A 19,691-nucleotide genomic window follows, 5' to 3' on the forward strand; every position below is an offset into this window, starting at 1 on the left:
AATTGACTAAATCCCCCTTTTGTAGTTAATTGTCCTCAAATTAAGTAACAATAAAAACCCCAAAACTTTTAAAACAAAACTAAAAAACCAATAAATAAACCTTTTAAGGTTAGGACCATTAATTTTAACTAAATCATTGTTTTTGAAATTTTGATCTTTACAAATTACAAAGCAGGAGTAGTTTGTTACTACTACTTACGATGACTTGAACAACAATTTTTTTATGACACCCTTTACAATAAGACGATTTTATATAATTAGCTTATTTTTTTAATTTATCACTTTAATTTGTAAGTGATAACTTTAAGGTTATAAGTGATCACTCTAACAATATAAAAAGTGATTAGTTCAAAACAATAACTGATCATTTTAAAATTTATACGTAATCACTTTAGGTTATACATTAGACAATTCAATATATGGAGATGATCTTAGTGTGAAACCGAAATTTACGTATTACAATTTCCTTCATTAGAGATTTTCAATCTTCTAATAGCTCGGGCTACAATATATATTAGACCATGACCAAGCCCAACAAGTATGAGTACATGACGTTTTTACTGGCCTATGAAGTAGTCCAAACTAAGCATTATACAATAGTACAATATAGAGTAGAGCTTTGTCAAATGAATTATTTTTACAGGTTGGATTATAATTGTATGTTATTTTAAAAGATTTTATTAATTATGTAAAGTATTAAAGGTACATTTTCAAAAAGATTTTATTACATTAAATATGTATAATTAATTAAAATTTTTTTGAAAACTTTACAAAATAATGCATGATTTGATGACAGGTACTTTACATGCAATGATGCAACTATTTGATTGTAACATATAAACTATTATATATAACAAAACCTATCTTTTATAATATTAACTATTTTATCGAATTGTAAGAATTTAATAGCATACATATTATAAATTTTTTTAGAAATGATAAATAAGATGTTCTTAAAGACTTATCATGCGTTTTAATTTTATTGGAAAAGGATAGATTACTGGTATACATGGTCAATTTTATTAGTAATATTACAAGAATTACACTAATATGTTTAATTAATATCTTTTTAAATACACAAAACCAACATATTCAAGGAATTTCAAGATTATTTAGTTGTAAATAATAGTGTGTACTTGCATTGTTTTAATTTTTAGCAAGTACTCCTTCCTTTCAATTATTAGTTTATAATTTTTAAATTAATTTTAGTTGTTAGCAGAAAAATAAGACAAACAAAGTAAATATATGGTTAAGATAAAAGTTTATGATTAGATTTAAGGAAAGATTGTGTGCCAATGTAAAATAAGTCCAATTAAAAAAACACTTTCAATCGATTAACATAAGTTTAGTTTAGTACAATTCAGTTATAAACAATAAAATTAAAAGTTTTTATCAATAAAAATCATTAAAATCTGTATTAGCCAAAATACAATAAAACAAATAGAGAATCTTTAAGGAACTCAACAAACTTTTTTTATTGATTAGTAATAGCAAAAGCAAATACAGAAAATCTTAATTCATACATAACATTCTAAGTGTTTTATTTTTCTTATTACTTGATTGAGTTTTACTCGAAAATTTGACCTCGGAGATTTGGAAGAGTAGCTCGAATCACTTGAGCTGGCCCAATGCTCGATTCGTAGAGTACTTATTTGTGCTAGAACTGTATACTATAATGTCTTGGTATCTCAATTGGCGTTACTTATTCATATCGAATCATGCAGAAAGAAAAAACCATATGTAGATATCGTATAGGACAACCTCGAGGCTCAAAGTGGGACTTAACCATGGCGTGGCTCAACGAACACTGCAGTTGTCTTAGGGGGTATGGTAAAACATCCCGAAGAAGGATCATACTTTGACTCCTTAACAATTGGATCCTTCGACATCGACTGCAAAGAGGCACGACAAGTATTAACATGAAGATGACGAGGAAAACAATGTACTTCTAGACCCTAGTAGTTATTGCATGGATTTCTGAAACCCAGGCATAAAATAACGAATAGAGGTAGTAGCTGATATACCTGGACAGGATGCAGCTGTAGGGATTTGGATCGCAGATCAGGGCTACTGAATTTGGTTTCAGTAGGGCGAACATTGATAATAACAGCAATGTATTGATACCTGAAATTTGCATTTGATGGAGAAGGGACAAAAGGAGAAGAATCAGTATAGATTAATAAACTTTCAATTGACAGAAGTGTAAGCATTTCAGATAATTACTTGGGATCTAATTGTGACAATCCAGGAGCACCAGCATGACTGTCTTCGATGCTCATAACTACAAGCCCCGGAACCCAAGAAGGCCCATTATTGTGGAAGCGTACTCTATCCTGAGAAACACAATCATGCATTAATTTTGTTTTGATTTAACCCAACTAGATAAAAAGAAGACTCCGGATTTAGCTGAAATTAGTTGCTGAATGCCGATAGAAAATCTATTGATAAAAATTCAATTTGTAAGTGTCCATATCAATAATGTACCTCAACATCCTTGGCGCTTTTTAAACGGAAAAGTGGTGAAGAGTATCTAATTTCCAACAAATTTGTGAAATTTTCAACAGCAGCAACGATATGATTCTTGTCAGGCTTGTAGGATGGATTCGCCAACCGTGGCTTGATTCTAAAAGGGTACAACAGAAGGACCAGAACAAACATTTATATGCGTGTTTTGCTTTGGGAATGATTTATACGCATGTTTAAGAGAATGAACATGATATAAAATTTACAATCAGAAAGCTCACAAAGGCCATTTGCTCTCGTTGTGCTCCTTGGGAGGAAGACCGACACCCCAGTTGTTGGAGTTGTAAGTAAAGTCCAATCTGATAAACAGCATGAGAATGGGATTGTGTTAGGATTGCAGACCTAATGAAACGATCTAGCATAAGTTAGTATTGCAGACCTGTTAAACCAATCACCAGAGTTATAAGAATCACGATCAAGGGACTTTGAGCGTAGCATCTCATCACCAGCATGGAAAAAGGGTATTCCCTGGAGTGAGGAACACATGCAGAAATAGTTTTCATATATTCTAATTGCAAGAAATTACAATTATCTACACTTCTCAAGTTATAACAAATGATGATTTTAGCATAGATATCAAACACGGATTCGTCAAACATTCAGTAGAAGTGTTGTAACCTGTGAAAGCGCAATAATACTGGTGGCTACATGATTTATCCGACATCTCTCGTCCACTGATATATAGGTAGGGGTCTGAAAAAACAAGGAATGAATTGAACTCCAACAGAAGACAGTTATCACTGACAAGGATTTGTTCGTATGAATACCTTTAAACTGATGATGTCAAAGAGAGTTTCATTATCATGCGCAGAGACATAGTTGATCTACGAATATTAAGAAAAAAGAAATAAACATAGTATGTTAGCAATCCTTGCGATGAAGCCGATGACATTTCATATCCAAAAAACATATTTCAATAACTACTCACTGTTTCTATTGGCTCCGTAGCGTACCCAACTGGTGTCCCACCATAGGTGTAAACTTCCGAACCTTTTACCTGTAAGGCAAAGATTTAGGAGCTGTTTCATGAAAGTTGACTAATGAACTAAAATATTAGTTTATCAATATGTTGCAGAAGCAGAATGCGAGTGCTTGCCATTAAGTTTGAAGATCAGTGCTAAGAGTCGGAAAAATTATTGAATGCTTAAAGCTTTGAAGGGAATACCAAATTACGTAGATTTTTTATTTGAAAGATGTGGACTTGATTCTACCACAAACTCAAGGGATACAGATCTGTGAACTTTCTTAAAATTATAAAATTGGCAAGGAGGCCGAGTCAAAAAAAACAATGTGTCTTCAATGAAAGGCTGGCAATAGTAGGGTTCTCAGTCAGCTTTACCCTCTACTGACCATTGATTCTCGCTATATAGAAGGAAAAATCTATCTTATTATGAGGCCCAAATCGAAGATAAATGACAATGAAACTATATTCATGAATTTGTATAACCTTAGATCTTAGGTGGTAAAATATATACCTGTCTGCCATCGCAATTTGTTAGGACAAAGTCTCTCAAGTTTGCAGCCAGCCCAACCTAATTCACACCAAAGAGGGGAATATTTCAATTAATCGTGTATTTCAAAACATAAAGAACTAAATTTGACATTGCACATAGTTGCTTGTAGGCTAAGAATAGCGGGAATCATACTGTCGCTATGACATTAAGAACAAGAAGGTACATTTATTAGTAAATCATTACATATCAAATCACTTCTTTTTCAGCGTCTGCTAGTCGACAAAGACCAGTTGAACCTTCTTTCACTTTCTATATCTCCCAAAAAAAGATTGGCCAAGAACTAAAAAGGGCGTAGACAATATGGGAGTCCGTATATTAGAGGTAAAAACACCCAAGTAAGATAACACGAGAATTATACTCCTTCTGTCCTCTAAGAATCTGCATTTTGGGATGTCCCGAAATGTTTCAACTGTTAATATTAGTGCAATTGATCAGTAAATTGTTTCCCAAAAATCCTCTAGATAAAACATCATTTTTCTGTCACGGTCTTTGAATCACACTCAAATCAAGTTCACGACAGTATGGATCTAAGAGCCATATTTATCCACTAAATAAATTTCTATAAAGAATATATCTTTCCCAGGGCAGTAGTTCACTTTCTAAAAGTTGCAAAGGACGAGAAACAAGTTCTATATAAAAACTAAAGACAAATCTATATTGGTCATCACTCATACTGAAAGTAGAAGGCACTAATTAAAGAACCTGAATGTGATCTTTTGACACAGCAAGCATACGATCTGCATTAGCTTGGCCTCCATGGTCATGATCATTAGGCTGCACAAGATTATAAATTATTAACTGTAAATTCTTTTCATAAATTAATGATCATAGAATGCCAGACGCTTTACTTTCTTGGGTTTTAGATTAGAAAATTCAAAAAACCTCAGATTTTAAAAGCGTTCTGATAAATTCAAGCTACAAAAAGTTAATAGTCAGACAAAGATTTGCAGAAAAAACACTTCACCTGTAAAGACAATCCAGTCACAAAACCTTGCTGGAGAGGGGGACCAAAAGGACCCCCGCCAATGACTGCATCTCGAATTCGATCATTGAAACTGAACAAAAGTTGGTAGGATTATTAGGCAATCATAGTGAAACTTAGATCTGTACGACTAAGAAAATACATGTGCAATGAAAGTCGAAAGGATTCCAAGTAGGATCCCGATCCTGACAACCTTGAATAGGACCTTGTTTTACTAATTCAAGTTACGATTTTCTCTTAGTTGATCAATGTTCGTATTGCAGAGAGAATGCACAACTATAAAGTTGATCCATCATAATTCGACACAGAAACAAACACGTTAAGATGTACGGAAATCATATAATCACCTGCCAATTCCTGTTCCACCAAGATTTAATTGAGAAGCATTAACTCCACGTGCATTGTTCGCAACCTCACCAAAGTCCCATCCTTCACCATATCTAAAGCAAGAGCATATGATGAGCCAAACAATATAATCCAAACAGAATAAATGTTAGGAATAGTACTGGATAAGACAAGTTGAGAATGCAAGAATAACCCACTAACCACCAGTGATAATTTTGGAAACTATCAACTGGTTATACACTTACAAATAAATGCTTGAACCTTCTACTCCATCTTTGATGGTTGAAAGGCCTTGGAGCATACTTGTTGCTTTAACCTTCAACCAGTAACAATTATTAAAAATAGAAAAAAATTCAGCTGATTGCACGACATATACTTTCGGGAATCAAACATAAGAATAAGCAAAGCGCGCAGATATATAGCCAAGAGCTTTGTCCAACGATTATGTCAAATATAAACTATTAAAGCCATCAAACTTTTGGGTTACTTTATGTTTCTTTTTAGCGGAGAAGAAAGAGAAAAAAATGCAGTGACGCCTTATGAAAGCACAATTATATACTTATACTGGATGAAAAATCTTAGAAGTTACTGCATGGAAGATAGCTATCATACCATTGTATGTTTCATTATGTGGCCCATAAGATCAAATCTGAAACCATCAACCTGGCAAGAAAATGGTCATAAAACAAAATTTTTAGGCATATGCATAAAATTTAGGACTTTAAGAGGCCTGAATGCAAACACACAAGAGATCTTTTCGCGAATACTCATCAATTAATAAGAGGCCTGAATGCAGCCCAAAATCTATGCAAAAAACAAAGCATTTCTGATCCCTTTTTCTTGCTTTAATCCATGAGTACAACGCACAATCACCTTATAATTGACAGCCCAAGATTTTAAATCATCCAAAATGAAGCGTTCAACCATGTAATGCTCACTAGCTGTGTCGTTCATGCATGTGCTACTCTCTATAGAACCATCAGCATCCCTTCTTAAGAAGTAACCTGGTACAATCTTTTTTTTTTTTTTTTTTGAAAAAAATCATATGTAGAGCAATCAGCATGTAAGCAAATGGGAAAAAAGGATTGATAAGATAGCATAAATTGGATGTATAAAGATGCGCACCTTGTCCAGGACTGAATTAACATCAGACGGCCCACTACTGTTTAAATGGTTATAGACAACATCCAACACGACGCGAAGCCCAATATGATTTAATGCCTATAAACAAGCCACTTATTAAGTCTCTAATGAAATGAATACCCACATCAGAATTCTAATTCTAGAGAAGATCCTTTCTTTTCCATATAGGTAAATGGCAAAAGACATACCTGGACCATCTTTCTGAACTCAATTATACGACACGGGCCATTCGGGTTTGTTGCATAGCTTCCCTTAGGAGTTCCCCACAAAACAGGGTTATACCTTCATAATTAACAAATACTTAATAAAACAACTAAAATTGTTAACCAACAAGGGAAATTCTGAAATATAAAGGAACTCAATAAGTATTGAAGCCTACCCCCAGTTATATCCATCCTCATCCCGAATGGCAGTTATTCGAGCTTGTTGCTCTTCTGAATCAGGTGGTAGTTTCTCTAAGGAATCTGTATCTGTAAAATTGTTCGAATAAAGGGCAAAATGATTTAAGATTCAACTGTATAATGTGTCTGAAAAGTTTAGATCTGATAGTCTTTGCAGTGATAATAATTTGACATCAACACAAGTAATGAAATAATAAATTCATGTTCCACTAAAACAAAAAGATACTTGTTCTTTGAAGGCTATAAAAACTAGACAATTCAAACACGGGAAGATGCTTCTACTCACACAATTAGGTCCAAAGGTCTCCATTTCAAACTTTGATGTATATGGTGACTTCAGTTGGGAAGTAATCTAACAAGGAAGTATATAAAGGCCACTCACACGATTTAACAATATAATCTCTTGAATTAATTATAAAACATTGCAATCTACACTCATTTATAAGTAAGTTATTAGAGAAGGAATAATATTAATTACCAACAGATTTCCAGTTCTTTTTATCATCATCAACTTCAGCAAATTGGAAGCTCGGTAACAGATGCACATGAGTAAGACCAGCAGCAGATAATTTTTTCAAATGAAGAATACCATCGGAGTCCTTCAAACAGAAAGTTAATGAGTGATGCTACATAAGATACTCTCAAAAGAAAAATGCTGAAACAAAGTGTAAGAAGCTTGGATTGGCCCCCAGCTTTCGACATGGATGATAATGTAGTTCTGTCAACATTAAGGCTAACTATATATTCCTTCCGGTGTAATAAACATTTTCAGGCAAAACATTCATGAGTTAAAAAGAACTTCTGCATAACATTTAATCATCAGGTAAAACCACAAATAAGAGCTGATAGCATATTAAATTCTCAGCCCCACAAGACCGTCAAAACTAAGGCCTATGAGACATATTATGCTAAAAGATTCACGTAAGTTGAATGCTAGTCATATCAAATAAAAAGGACCTGGATTATGTGAAGAGTAAGAAGGTTGAACATTGTATTTATTCAGTAGAATATTTAGAGACTAAGGCTGCTTTCACTACTAATTCCTGTATATTTCTCTATATAAAGGAACCACCAATGCTCTTTCCTGATCTTAGTTTGAAACTTTGAGAATATTGCAAGTTAAATTTCCAACTCATTTTACCGCATAAATTCGCTCTCAACTCTCTTCATTAAAACAATGGTAAGCTTATTCATTTCATCATTAAGGCAGGATCCAGCTCTACTGGTATTTATCATGCTTCCAAAACAGAATCTCTTTAATACCATGACTTGACATATTTTGTGCATATCATACACCGCTTATTCTAGGACATTTGCTCATCTCTGTTGATTTCTCACAGAAGACTATATTCCTCATATAATTTGTTCCTTAATCTTGCTTTTGGTCATTATCTCCAATGCAAAAATAACCAAGCACAAAAGGCAATCATTTCTTCATTTAAAAAATCAATGAATGCAGTCCTTTACAGTCACTAGGCTTCAATTATCAGCATGTGAGTTTTTGTTCACAAATCAGAATTAAAGCAGATCTACGGAAGCAAACATCAAAGAAGGTTCAAAGAGAGCTCTCAAAGGAGAATGGGAATAGATAATGCTACCTGTGAGGTAAAAGAAAGATATCCACCACGAAGTTCAGGGTGCACAGTAAGATCATTAGCACTGTAGACAGAAGTCACAACATAATTATTAAGCCGCACAATCTAGAAGAGTTCCATAATACCACAAAATCAATTGAGGTTGCAAACAATGGAAGCCTATATACACCAACATCTTTTTGGGCAAATCAGCCAACTTATACGTGTCAGTTACTAGGAACAAACTTATACGAGAGAGTTCAAGCGGTAAATATCATCAACTCTTTATACGATAAAAAACTAAAAAGTCAGTATAAGTTAATTATGATGAGTAAAAGCTGACCGATAAGAATAATTTCAGTTCCGTATATTAGGTGAAGAGAAGGATTAAAAGTATAATTCATTGACTTAAAAGATGTACTCACAGGATTAGTATGTTTAATGGCGATATTACAGGAACACAAATTCTTGTGAGAGACGGTCTTTTTGAGAGACCATCTCCAATTGGGCCGGCCTATTATATATTTTTTAAAATATTGTAAGTAGGTATTAAGAAAGATATAAGTAGATATTTAAGATATTGAAAGTAGGCATTAAGGATACGGTAAGTAAGCAATAATGTAAGTAGGCTTTAAAAATACGATAAGTAGACATTAATTTTTAATGGGTTGGACTTGAGATACGTCTCTCAAAGAGACGGTCTCTCAAGAGACTAGCTGTTACAGGAAACCAACCTGAAATCTCTTATATGTAGCTCATAGATACTGATGTCAGATGGTGAAAGAAGATGAGGTTTCTCATTAACTAAATTCTCCCATCCTTCAGGTTTCAGAGATTCAGAGTTTAAGTCAACAATCAATGTCCGTTTTCCATCTGCCGAAATCCTAGTTTAAGAAAATACAGACACTTACATAATGTTGGTTTAATCATTTAATACGATTGTTGTATTAATAAGAACACAGTTTTATGAGGTGAGTGAGTATACCCTCTAGCATATGGATCATTTGCAAAGCATTTTTCAATTTTTGAAGTGGTATGGTGGTAGACATTTACTTCATACACATAGTAACATCCGTCCCAAGTTTTTGGCCCAACAGCGCTCCAAATGCCATTTGACTCAGTCAGCTGGACAGTTTGTAGCGGCTCACCACCAGATGGGTCCTTATAAATGCTAGCACAAACTGACTGTTCAACAGATGACGAAAAATTGTTTACTATTCTAGCATGATAAGACAAACTAAAGGAGATATAGCAGCTTAAGAAGACAGAAAATGAAAATGTACTTGAGCAGTAGGAGCCCAAAGGTTGAGTGATATGGAGTCTTCAGAGAAAACAGCACCCAGAGGGCCATCATACGAATATAATTCATCGATAACACCAGGTAGCTGCAATCCAGTAGCATTTCTGCAAGTTCCATCAGCTGCAAAAAACAATTGAATCATGCTTTGCACATAAAATGATTTTGTGAAATTTCTTTCGAGGATGGGGGAACATCACAAATAAAAATCTTACCACTGAAAGCAGCAACTGCTAATTGGCACTTCAACAAACTTTTGACATCCAGTGAGTCAGGAGCTCTAAATGCAGCGTAACCTCTGATATGGGGAAATTTTTCAGTGACCTAAGAACATATAAAAATATTAGATCAAAGCAAATCAAGAACGAGATTATGAGTTCATCTTACCCTTTTTGCGGGAAAGAATTGATGCCATAAAGTATAACTTATGCACATTTGTATTGTAAAACACAAATGAAGAGCGAAGAGGGGAAGGGCAGAAGAGCTGAAAATCCCGTTCGATAATCATCTTACATTTGTTGGCAGTCCACTCTGGTTCTTTTCAAGTTGTATCTTCACATCATAGCCTGTCACTCCAATTTTAATAAGAGCTCAGTTAGACTAAAATTTCCTTTTACATCTATTATATGATATGAGGTATATATGACATAAACCGAACCTTCAATCCCACGGTCGGTAACTGTTAACGAAGCACTTTTACTTGCAAACAAGTAATAAGAACCGTTCCCAACGTCAAAATTCCAAGCAATGATATACTTGCTAGGCCAATATGCTCTAGAATAGTTCAAACTCCCTTGCAATCCACTCTGCAAGAATGGAGGTTCCACTAGTCAACAACACTTTTTTTAACATAATTAGGAAAAAAAATGTAAAACCACATCTTAGTCACCTTTACAGATTCCATTGAGAATAAAACTAAAGTTACCATAACAATCAACTTTAACAAAATCTTGTGGATGTAGTTTGCAATCAAGAGTCAATCTAATAAGTTCAATTCTAATGACGTCGCTCCAGTGTAGTTCAAATAACATCACTCTAGTGCAACTCTAGTAATTTCACTTCAGTTCAGTTTTAATAATTTTTGTCATCACTTTCACTGCAATAAGTTCAATCTACTTAATTCAATCCGGTTTAATTTTAGAAAGCTTACTTCAGTACAGTTCTAATAAGTTTGTGCATTACTTCTACACTAGCATTTTCACTATTCAGCAAGCTTAAATAAGTCTAGTTCAATTCTAATAAGTCGGGAAGATAGATCTTAAGTAGTACTACTAAGTCCTAACTACTAGTTCTAAATTCTCAACCAGCTAATCCGAAGAGGGCTAGAATCTAGATGCATACAATTTCACTCTAACAAGTAAAGGATAATGAAGGGGTAATTGGGAACAATCGTTTTTGTTATCACTAACAAGAGTAAGGTTACATACTTCCGACCTCTCCAAACCCGCTTAGGTGAAAGCCACTAATGGCATTGGGGTAATGGAATGTTGGTGTTGGGGTGAAGGATAATGAAGGGACCAAATTTCAAGCCACCATACCCTAAAACCTCTAATCCTCCAGCCTAACCAAAATATATAGAATTTTTTCTATTTTATGTTGATGCAATCACTAATTTCACTATCCATAATTCAACTAGAAGCACAAAATTCACATATGACAACATCTTTTTCAGCAATCAAACTTACATGATTCATCTATCAAAGTAGGATACACAACATCAATTGCATTCAAATTAGAAACACGAAAGCAGATTCATTGACTTGCAATTATCCACAATTTGATCAACATTCACAATAAATATAAAAATCTAAAACTCAAATAAGTTTTTTAAAAAGGGGAAGAGAATAACCTGAGAAACAGAAGATGAAGAATCAATTTCCACAGCCATGGAACAACAAGAGAAAGATTCTTTCTTTGATGATGAAAACAAAATGTTAAAATTAGACCCAAAAAGGAAAGAATTCGAGATGGGTAGTTTTGAAATTCGATTAAAATTAAAGGGTGATAAAGAAAAAATACAGAACTTATGAAATTTTTGAACAGCAATGGGTTTATATAGGGAAGCCATTTGAGGAGTAAGATTGAAGCTTTTTGAAGTTAAGGCGGTTGAAGCAGAAAATACAGTTGAGCAGCCAAATGTAGAAGGTGTAAAGTGGAAAGATTACGTAGAAATGTATAAAATCTGGTAGAATAAAGAGGAGGATCCATGAAAATAGACATAGTTCGTTTCAGTTCCTTCATTTTTTGATGATTGTTTGGTCTGTTTCTCCATGCTATGGCGTCACTTGTGCAGTTGTGCTTCCTCTGATAACGGATAAGAGTGTGGAAATTGATAAAAGGATGCAACTTTGTTTATTGGAAATTTGAAACCCAAAAATTAATGAAAAAATTACATATAACTTTTTGTTAATTTTCCTACAATAATATCAATTATTAACTAATACCAATTCTTTTTGTCTTATAATTACCTATACTTTTGATTTTTAACATGCTAGGGATTTTTTTAGGAAAATACCTTTTTAAGTTGGTATTATTTATGGACAATCAATAGTTGTTATTATTGTAGAGAAATTAGCAAAAAATTGTATTATTCACGATAATTTTTTTAAAATTAATTTTAAAAACCATTAAATTTTCAATTATATTCGTTAACCTTCATTTAAACTTCACCTTAAAGTTTAACCCTTTATAATTATTAATAATGTCAACAGTTCTCTAAAATTGATAATATTATCAATAATTCTATAAAATAGATATATAATAGTTGTACTTACAAAAAAATTGATCATGAGTCTAGTCTATGTTGGATCCAAGTTCCAACTAAAGCCAAAAACATTTTTTTAAATTTAAGTGAACTCAAACTCATTAAGATTTTGATAATTTTGATCCAAACCCACTAGCTAGGGTACAAGTTTGGGTTGAAATCCTAGACTTATATATATTGATGAATGCAAGTTTATTTTTGGAAGAAAGAGTAATTGTAACAGATCTTTTCCAATCGTTAAATCCAGTGCCATTGAAGGGAATCGGAACCAGTAGAAGTTGAGAATCACTCGGATGAAGATAATAGGGTGAAGCTGGATCTTGAATAGGATCGAGAGGTTTGATGCCGGAATTGCTTGGAATGGCAGCCATGAGAAACGAGGAAGGAAAGGGGAAAAAGAGAAACAGAGAAAAGACAGAAGAAAAAAAAATGTAGAGGGAAATTTAAAAAAAAATGGTTACCAATGGGATTTTTAAGCATCTGATACCATGTTGAAGATGGAGGCTTAGTCCATTTGCAGAGAAATCAAGCAACAGAGAAGAAAACCAATATTATTGAAAAAAGGAAAGTAAAAGTTAATAAATATGATTATACATGAGTAATTGATATATATATATCAAGGAGAGACTAAAGAAAAGGAAAAATAAAACTAACTTTTTACAAAGGGGCTAAGTACATGTATTTATATCATCCTTTTTATTAGATTTAATAGGATTATATCTTATATTATTAACATTAAGGTTAAGACTAGACTCTGTAAAATAAGATCTTAGACACATAAATAAAAATGCCATAAAAAATAAATGACATAGAATTTTGTTTCATGATAGATATCATAATTGTTAACAATTACAAAGTTTTTTTTTCAAGTTAAAAGGGTATTTTCTTGCAGAAAAAAGGGAGGACATTTTAATTTTTTAAGTAGTAATAATAAAATCTTTTTAAACGGATAGAAAAAAAATATTCAACCACTAAAATAACTCATAATTTTCAACAATAACAAACTATCCTTAACTATAATAATTTGGGTTCATAAATTTAAGTCCTGAGTGTTAAACCTATAACCTATGATCCATCTTTTACGAGTCACAAGGACAACTAGGAGTATATTTTATTTCGTTTTGCTAATCAAAACTTACTATTTATGGTATTTTTTTTCAAGATTAAAATACATGTACTTGCTTGAATATGCCAATGTGAATCACACAAGATAGGAGCATCAAATCACCCATTGTGACAAAAAGATCACTTATAGTTACGAAGACGATCTCTTACCAATAATAGAGTATCTAAAATGATTCTGTATATATCTATAAAAATTTGGATAAACATGAAAATATATGCCACATATGTAATATCTCCAAGATATCACATAAATCAACAATCAAAATTAAGACAAAATTTTTACTTATTGTTCACTTCAGGATAATGCACATTTTAAAAATAATAATTAGAATTCAACAAAATGGTCAATATTAATATTGTTATTATTTTGACTTTATTTTTGGCTAATATTACATCATCTATGGACGGACTATGAAGAATAGTATTTACTTTTAATAAATAAAATAACTTGATAAGATTGAATTATTGTTTTTCATTTTTTTAATTGCATGCTGTTAATTAAATGATCATTAGCAATGATATATATAAACTAACCCGATTTAATTAATTATTTTTTTGTCTTATTTGGTGCATTTTGTTTGCTAATAATAGTCTATCAATTAGTCCATCTGTAATAATTGATTTTTGATGAATAATACATATTTGCTCAATATAGAAAGTAAATTGTCATACAATTCGCTTAGCCATCGAAAAATATTTGTATATGTCATTTCCAGTTCATATTCTACGTGCCATTTTTGAATTTCGATTCCTTTTTTACTATATATAAGTAATACAATTCACTTGGCCATTATTATTACATTCATAGTTCTTATCCTATATATTTTTCTCATTAATTTCTCTTAAAGTATATAAGTAACACAATTAACATAATCATTAGAAATTTTCAATAGTGCTTAAGTTCTAATTAACAAATAATAAAAATAAAAAAAAAACAAATGAGAAACTTGGTTTTAAAGTGGGTCTTGCTAGGCCTTTTGTGCACACAAATATGTGCTTACAAATACAATTGTGGTGCAGGACAGTCTCCTAAAGTAGCAAAGCAATTTGAAGCTATCTACCAATTTGGTGATTCTCTTAACGATAATGGCAACTTCATTCGACAGCCTTACGGGAAAAGGTCTTACTACAAGTATTTACCTTATGGCCAAACCATACGCCGACCGACGGGCCGGGCCTCCGATGGCCTTGTCATTGCAGATTACATTGGTATGTGTAATTAATTATTAAATCATTCCTTTAACAATGTAATTTATGTTTAATATTCTTTTTTAAACTTTTTATATGTTATACGTTGACTGGTTGATAGACTTGTTGAAATTTTGACCCGAAATTCAACCAGAAATGATTGTATCATATTTTGAAAATTTTGATTTGAATTCTAAAAATTACCCGACTAGAAAATATCGAAAAAATTGAGTCAAATTCGACTATAACCCAAATCCCATCATTTTTACTAGTGTTTTTTTCAATTTTATTAACTTTTTCAGTTTCACATCATTATTTTTTGCGCCGGAGACGATTACATTTCAAGTTAATTTTTGCATTTTAAATTGATGTCTTTAATGTGTTGAAAGTTTTAAATCGGTATATATTGACCCATTTTACAAAAAAATATTTTCGATAAAAACAAAAAAATTGAAAATAATTTTAAAGATTGCATTCAAATTATTTGCCAAAAGCCCTAAAACCAACACGAATCAAGAAAAAAATTACTTAACACGTAAATGACGGGTTTAGTATTATACGTCGTAAGTGTTGTGAATATTATTTTCGTTTATAGTAGAAATATTTTTTTATTTTATCATTATTATTCAATCTAAACATAACTAATTTTGGGATTTAATTCTACAGCAATGTACTTCCAACTTCCACTACTAAGCCCATATCTTTCCAATAACGCAAGTGATTTCAACCATGGAATCAATTTTGCGGTGGCCGGCGCCTCAGCAAATGGCGGAGTACAAGACAATTCCTTGGCTGCGCAACTTAATTGGTTTAAAACTCACCTCACCTCAACTTATTCTAATAATCAAACAGGTTCATTTTAATATTTACTACCTTTATTCTGTCAAATTTACTACTTTATATAAAAAACTTTTGGGAAATTACAAATAGTACGCCTAAGTTTTAGCACTTTATCAATGGTATCCCTAAGTTTTTTTTATTATCAATGGTACCCTTGTGTTATTGAGTGTTTTACAATCGTAGCATTTTTTAACTTTTTCCGTCTCAAATCGTTTAAAACAGTTAACTTTCTTTTATGTTTTGAAATGAAAAATAAAAGAAAAGGAAAAAAGTTAACGGTTTTGGACAATTTTTGACGGAAAAAATTTAAAAGGATTATAGTTGTAAAACGCTCAATAGTACAAAGGTACCATTGAAAATAAAAAAAAATTAGGAATACCATTAATAAAATGCCAAAAGTAAGGAGTAACATTGATAATTTCCCAAAACTTTTAAGTTGATATACGTAATTATTTAATAAACTTTAAGGATAAAAAATTAGGACAATTTACTACATTATATTATAAAAGCTTCAAATTTTACAAAGCCAGTTTATGTTTATTTTTTACAGCAATCAAGGAAAAACTCCAAAAGTCATTAATATTAATGGGAGAAATTGGAGGTAATGATTTTAACGGTCCTTTTCATCAGCGCAAGACTATCGAAGAAGTATCTAAGCTTGTTGCAGGAGTTGTTAAAACTATCAAAGATGCAGTTGAGGTAAATTGATTTTAACTAAATCAAGTGTCAATTATTAGTGTTTAAAAATTAATTTTTGTTTGTATTTTTTTTGCTTTCGTACGTAAATCAATATGATTTACTAAAATTTAATGTCATTTGATTGTTTGTTATCATCTAGATATATATTTCCTCGTCATGTTGAGCGTGCTACTTTCTTTTTAAAATTTTATAAAGATTAGAGAAATAAAATATAGCAAATTCAATAATACTATAATGACTATATAAAGACATAATAAATTGATTAACATTAACTATCCAAGGAGTGGAAGAAGTCAACTAGCTTAGAATGTTGTTGACTTTTATTTTTGACTTATTGGTTAGTCTAATAGTCAAAAAAATGTTTGATAATTGTCGTTTAATTGAAAATGTAAAAATTATCTTAGACAGATTTTTTATTGACCTTTGATTTGTTGACCTATTTTTTTTAGTAAACACCTAGTAACTAAATTGACTAAACCTCTTCATTTAAAAATAACTTTTAATCAATTAACTTAATAACTAATACTAACAGTCGGTTAAATAAGCTAAGCGCACTAAATAAAGTAGCCAACAATCAATTGCCAGAACGTGATTTTATGAATTGCATGGGTGATGGGTTCATGTTTGTGGGCATATCATGTATGTGAGACTGAGAAAAGAAAATTTAAAGGTTAATTCTTTTTTAGTTACTCTTGTGAGAGACCGTCTCTCAAAAAGATGACTTCAAACACATTTATATTTCTCTTCAATTTGTATTAGTTAGGCTAATTTGACTTATAAATCTAATGTGTCTTTCGAAAAGACGATATCCCACGACAACTTGTGATTCTTTTTGTGTTAATTGTATTTCAGGAAATAATTAGCCTAGGGGCTACTAATATTGTGGTGCCAGGGAACTTTCCTATAGGGTGTGTGCCTCTTTATCTTGTTGAATTTGCCACAAATGATAGCTCAAAGTATGATGAACATCATTGCTTGAAAGACTACAATACATTCTCAAGGTTTTACAATTACCATTTAATACAAGCTATCCAACAATTGCAACAAAAGTATTCGGGTGTGGCCATTGTTTACGCTGACTATTATGGAGCATTGATCTATGTCATTACCAATGCTGCTCAATTAGGTAAATATACATTTCTTTCTATTAATAAATTTCTAGGAAATATTAAGATTAAGGGAAAATTGTAAAAAGTAAATCAATTTTTGCTCGATTTATTGAAAATAAATTTAATTATTGTTTATTTTGAAATATTCCCACCTATTTGGATTGCTGAAAATATACTTAACTATTGTTTATTTCTAAATCTTGATTTATAAATAAGCTTTGAAAATTGTTACAAAAAATTGTTTAGTTTATTTTGTTTGGGACACTTTGACTATACAATTCTCACAGTTTTGATTTAAGTATAAGAAACGAAATGCAATAAATGCAGAAATATTATTGTTTAGAATCTAAACCAGTTGGTAATCGTTTTAAAATTCAATGTTCAGGGATTGAGCAAGATGGTGACAAAAAGGCTTGTTGTGGAGCAGGTGATAATCCATACAATTATAATCCAAATAAATTTTGTAGTCGTCAAGTTCAAGTTTGTGAAAATCCAAATAAAAGAGTTAGTTGGGATGGAGTTCATATGACACAAAGTGGAAACAGATATGTTGCAAATTGGCTACTAAAACAATTTGTATATTACCTTCAATAAAAATAAAAGTATTCACTAATTTATATAGGAGACTTTATTAGAAAGATATGAAGCACCAATAGGCACGTGTTATTCCACATTCAAGAAGTAAAAGAGGTTGTCTAACATATAAATTTAATGGCGTGTATACAGTCAACTATCAAAAAACAAAAAGGCAGCAGGTGGCAAAAAGTTTTTAATTGTTGCAATTGATTATTTTACAAAGTGGATAGAAGTTGAGTCACTTGCAACAATCACTTCCAGATTAGTAGAAAAATTCATCTGGCAAAACATTATCACCAGGTTTGGACTACCAAGAGTCCTAACTGTTGATAATGGAATTCCAGTTTGATTGTGCAACACTGAGAAAATATCTGAAAGATTTTAAGATAGTTGTAGCCTATTCATCAGTTTGCGATCCACAATGCTTTTAGCAAATGCTGCAAACAAACAAATTTTAAATGGACTTCAGAAAAAACTAAAAAGATGCAAAAGCCAGATGGGTTGATGACATTTATGATGTTCTATGGTCATTGAGAATAACAGTGAAAGAAGCAATTGGCTAGACTCCATTCAAACTTGTTTATGGCTCAGAAGCACTCCTACCAATTGAAATTGGAGTACAAACTATAAGAGTCAAACATTTAAATCAAGAAGAAAATGAGCAATCTAGGCTCCTAGATTTAGAGTTAATTGATGAAGTCAGAGAGAATGCAGCATTGAAAATGGCAGCATATCAGAATAGGATTGCCAGATTGTATAATAGAAAAGTCAAATACAGAATGTTTCAAGTAGGCGATTTGGTCTTAAAAAATACAGGCCACCCAGGATCATGAACACGGAAAATTGTCAGAAAAGTGGAAAGGTCCTGATATACTTCTTGAAGATTGCGGAAATGGAACATACAAATTAACGACATTTGATGGAGCACCACTAAAACATAAGTGGAACATTACAATGTTGAAAAACCATTTTGTATAGGAGAAAAACAAATTTGTAATTATTCATTTGTATATAAGGTAAAAAGATTCAATACAGTTATTTTTTAGACAATATGTAACACTTTTTCTAAAACAAATGAATAATGAAACTAATGAAAAAAAGCCAGTGGGAAAGCCTTGATTTTTATAGTTAAGGAACCCAACTGAGTTCATGGGAAAACCCTGATTTTTCATAACTAAGAAACCCAGAAAATGTCTGAAGAAGATATCAGACATGAGGAAGAATGCAAGTAATTCATAATGACCATAAATCTTTTAAGTATTTTTCATTTATGAAAACACTTAAAAGCCGAGGGAGTAATAAGCAGATATCAACCAGAAATTGAAAAGGAAATTTGATAAAGATATTTAGTCAGATACCTCTTCAAGTCATGAAGATGATAGTTAGAAAACATCAAAAACTTATAAGAAGTGTATGTATATATATATATATATATATATATATATATATATATATATATATATATATATATATATATATATATATATATATATATTATATATATATATATATATATATATATATATATATATATATATATATATATATATATATATATATATATATTTTAAATTAGTTGTGTTGATTGGAATTGATGATACATTGTTTTAA

The 19,691-nt window shown here is 31.6% G+C and overlaps 2 protein-coding genes across 2 annotated transcripts; one reads left to right on the forward strand and one right to left on the reverse strand.

The window, feature by feature from the left end:
* Positions 1 to 1,450: 1,450 nt before the first annotated feature.
* Positions 1,451 to 12,124, reverse strand: LOC130814193 (pullulanase 1, chloroplastic). The gene is made up of 28 exons (XM_057680262.1): positions 11,629 to 12,124; positions 10,438 to 10,585; positions 10,293 to 10,345; positions 9,995 to 10,103; positions 9,766 to 9,902; positions 9,468 to 9,667; positions 9,217 to 9,366; positions 8,507 to 8,567; positions 7,387 to 7,507; positions 6,887 to 6,977; positions 6,696 to 6,789; positions 6,490 to 6,585; positions 6,238 to 6,378; positions 5,977 to 6,027; positions 5,610 to 5,680; positions 5,367 to 5,459; positions 5,002 to 5,092; positions 4,740 to 4,811; positions 3,999 to 4,055; positions 3,452 to 3,520; positions 3,291 to 3,347; positions 3,142 to 3,216; positions 2,903 to 2,991; positions 2,745 to 2,822; positions 2,485 to 2,623; positions 2,224 to 2,333; positions 2,025 to 2,124; positions 1,451 to 1,892 (listed from the first exon to the last, which is right to left on the reverse strand). Exons 1-28 carry the CDS (start codon positions 11,845 to 11,847, stop codon positions 1,782 to 1,784), a joined length of 2,883 nt encoding a protein of 960 aa, XP_057536245.1. The 5' UTR covers positions 11,848 to 12,124; the 3' UTR covers positions 1,451 to 1,781.
* Positions 12,125 to 14,602: 2,478 nt separating this feature from the next.
* LOC130814194 (acetylajmalan esterase-like) lies at positions 14,603 to 18,123 on the forward strand. Its single transcript, XM_057680263.1, has 5 exons — positions 14,603 to 14,877; positions 15,523 to 15,708; positions 16,247 to 16,395; positions 17,248 to 17,521; positions 17,890 to 18,123. Exons 1-5 carry the CDS (start codon positions 14,607 to 14,609, stop codon positions 18,096 to 18,098), a joined length of 1,089 nt encoding a protein of 362 aa, XP_057536246.1. The 5' UTR covers positions 14,603 to 14,606; the 3' UTR covers positions 18,099 to 18,123.
* Positions 18,124 to 19,691: the final 1,568 nt, after the last annotated feature.

The sequence above is a fragment of the Amaranthus tricolor genome, chromosome 5, assembly GCF_026212465.1.
Source record: "Amaranthus tricolor cultivar Red isolate AtriRed21 chromosome 5, ASM2621246v1, whole genome shotgun sequence".
In the NCBI taxonomy this organism is placed as follows: domain Eukaryota; kingdom Viridiplantae; phylum Streptophyta; class Magnoliopsida; order Caryophyllales; family Amaranthaceae; genus Amaranthus; species Amaranthus tricolor.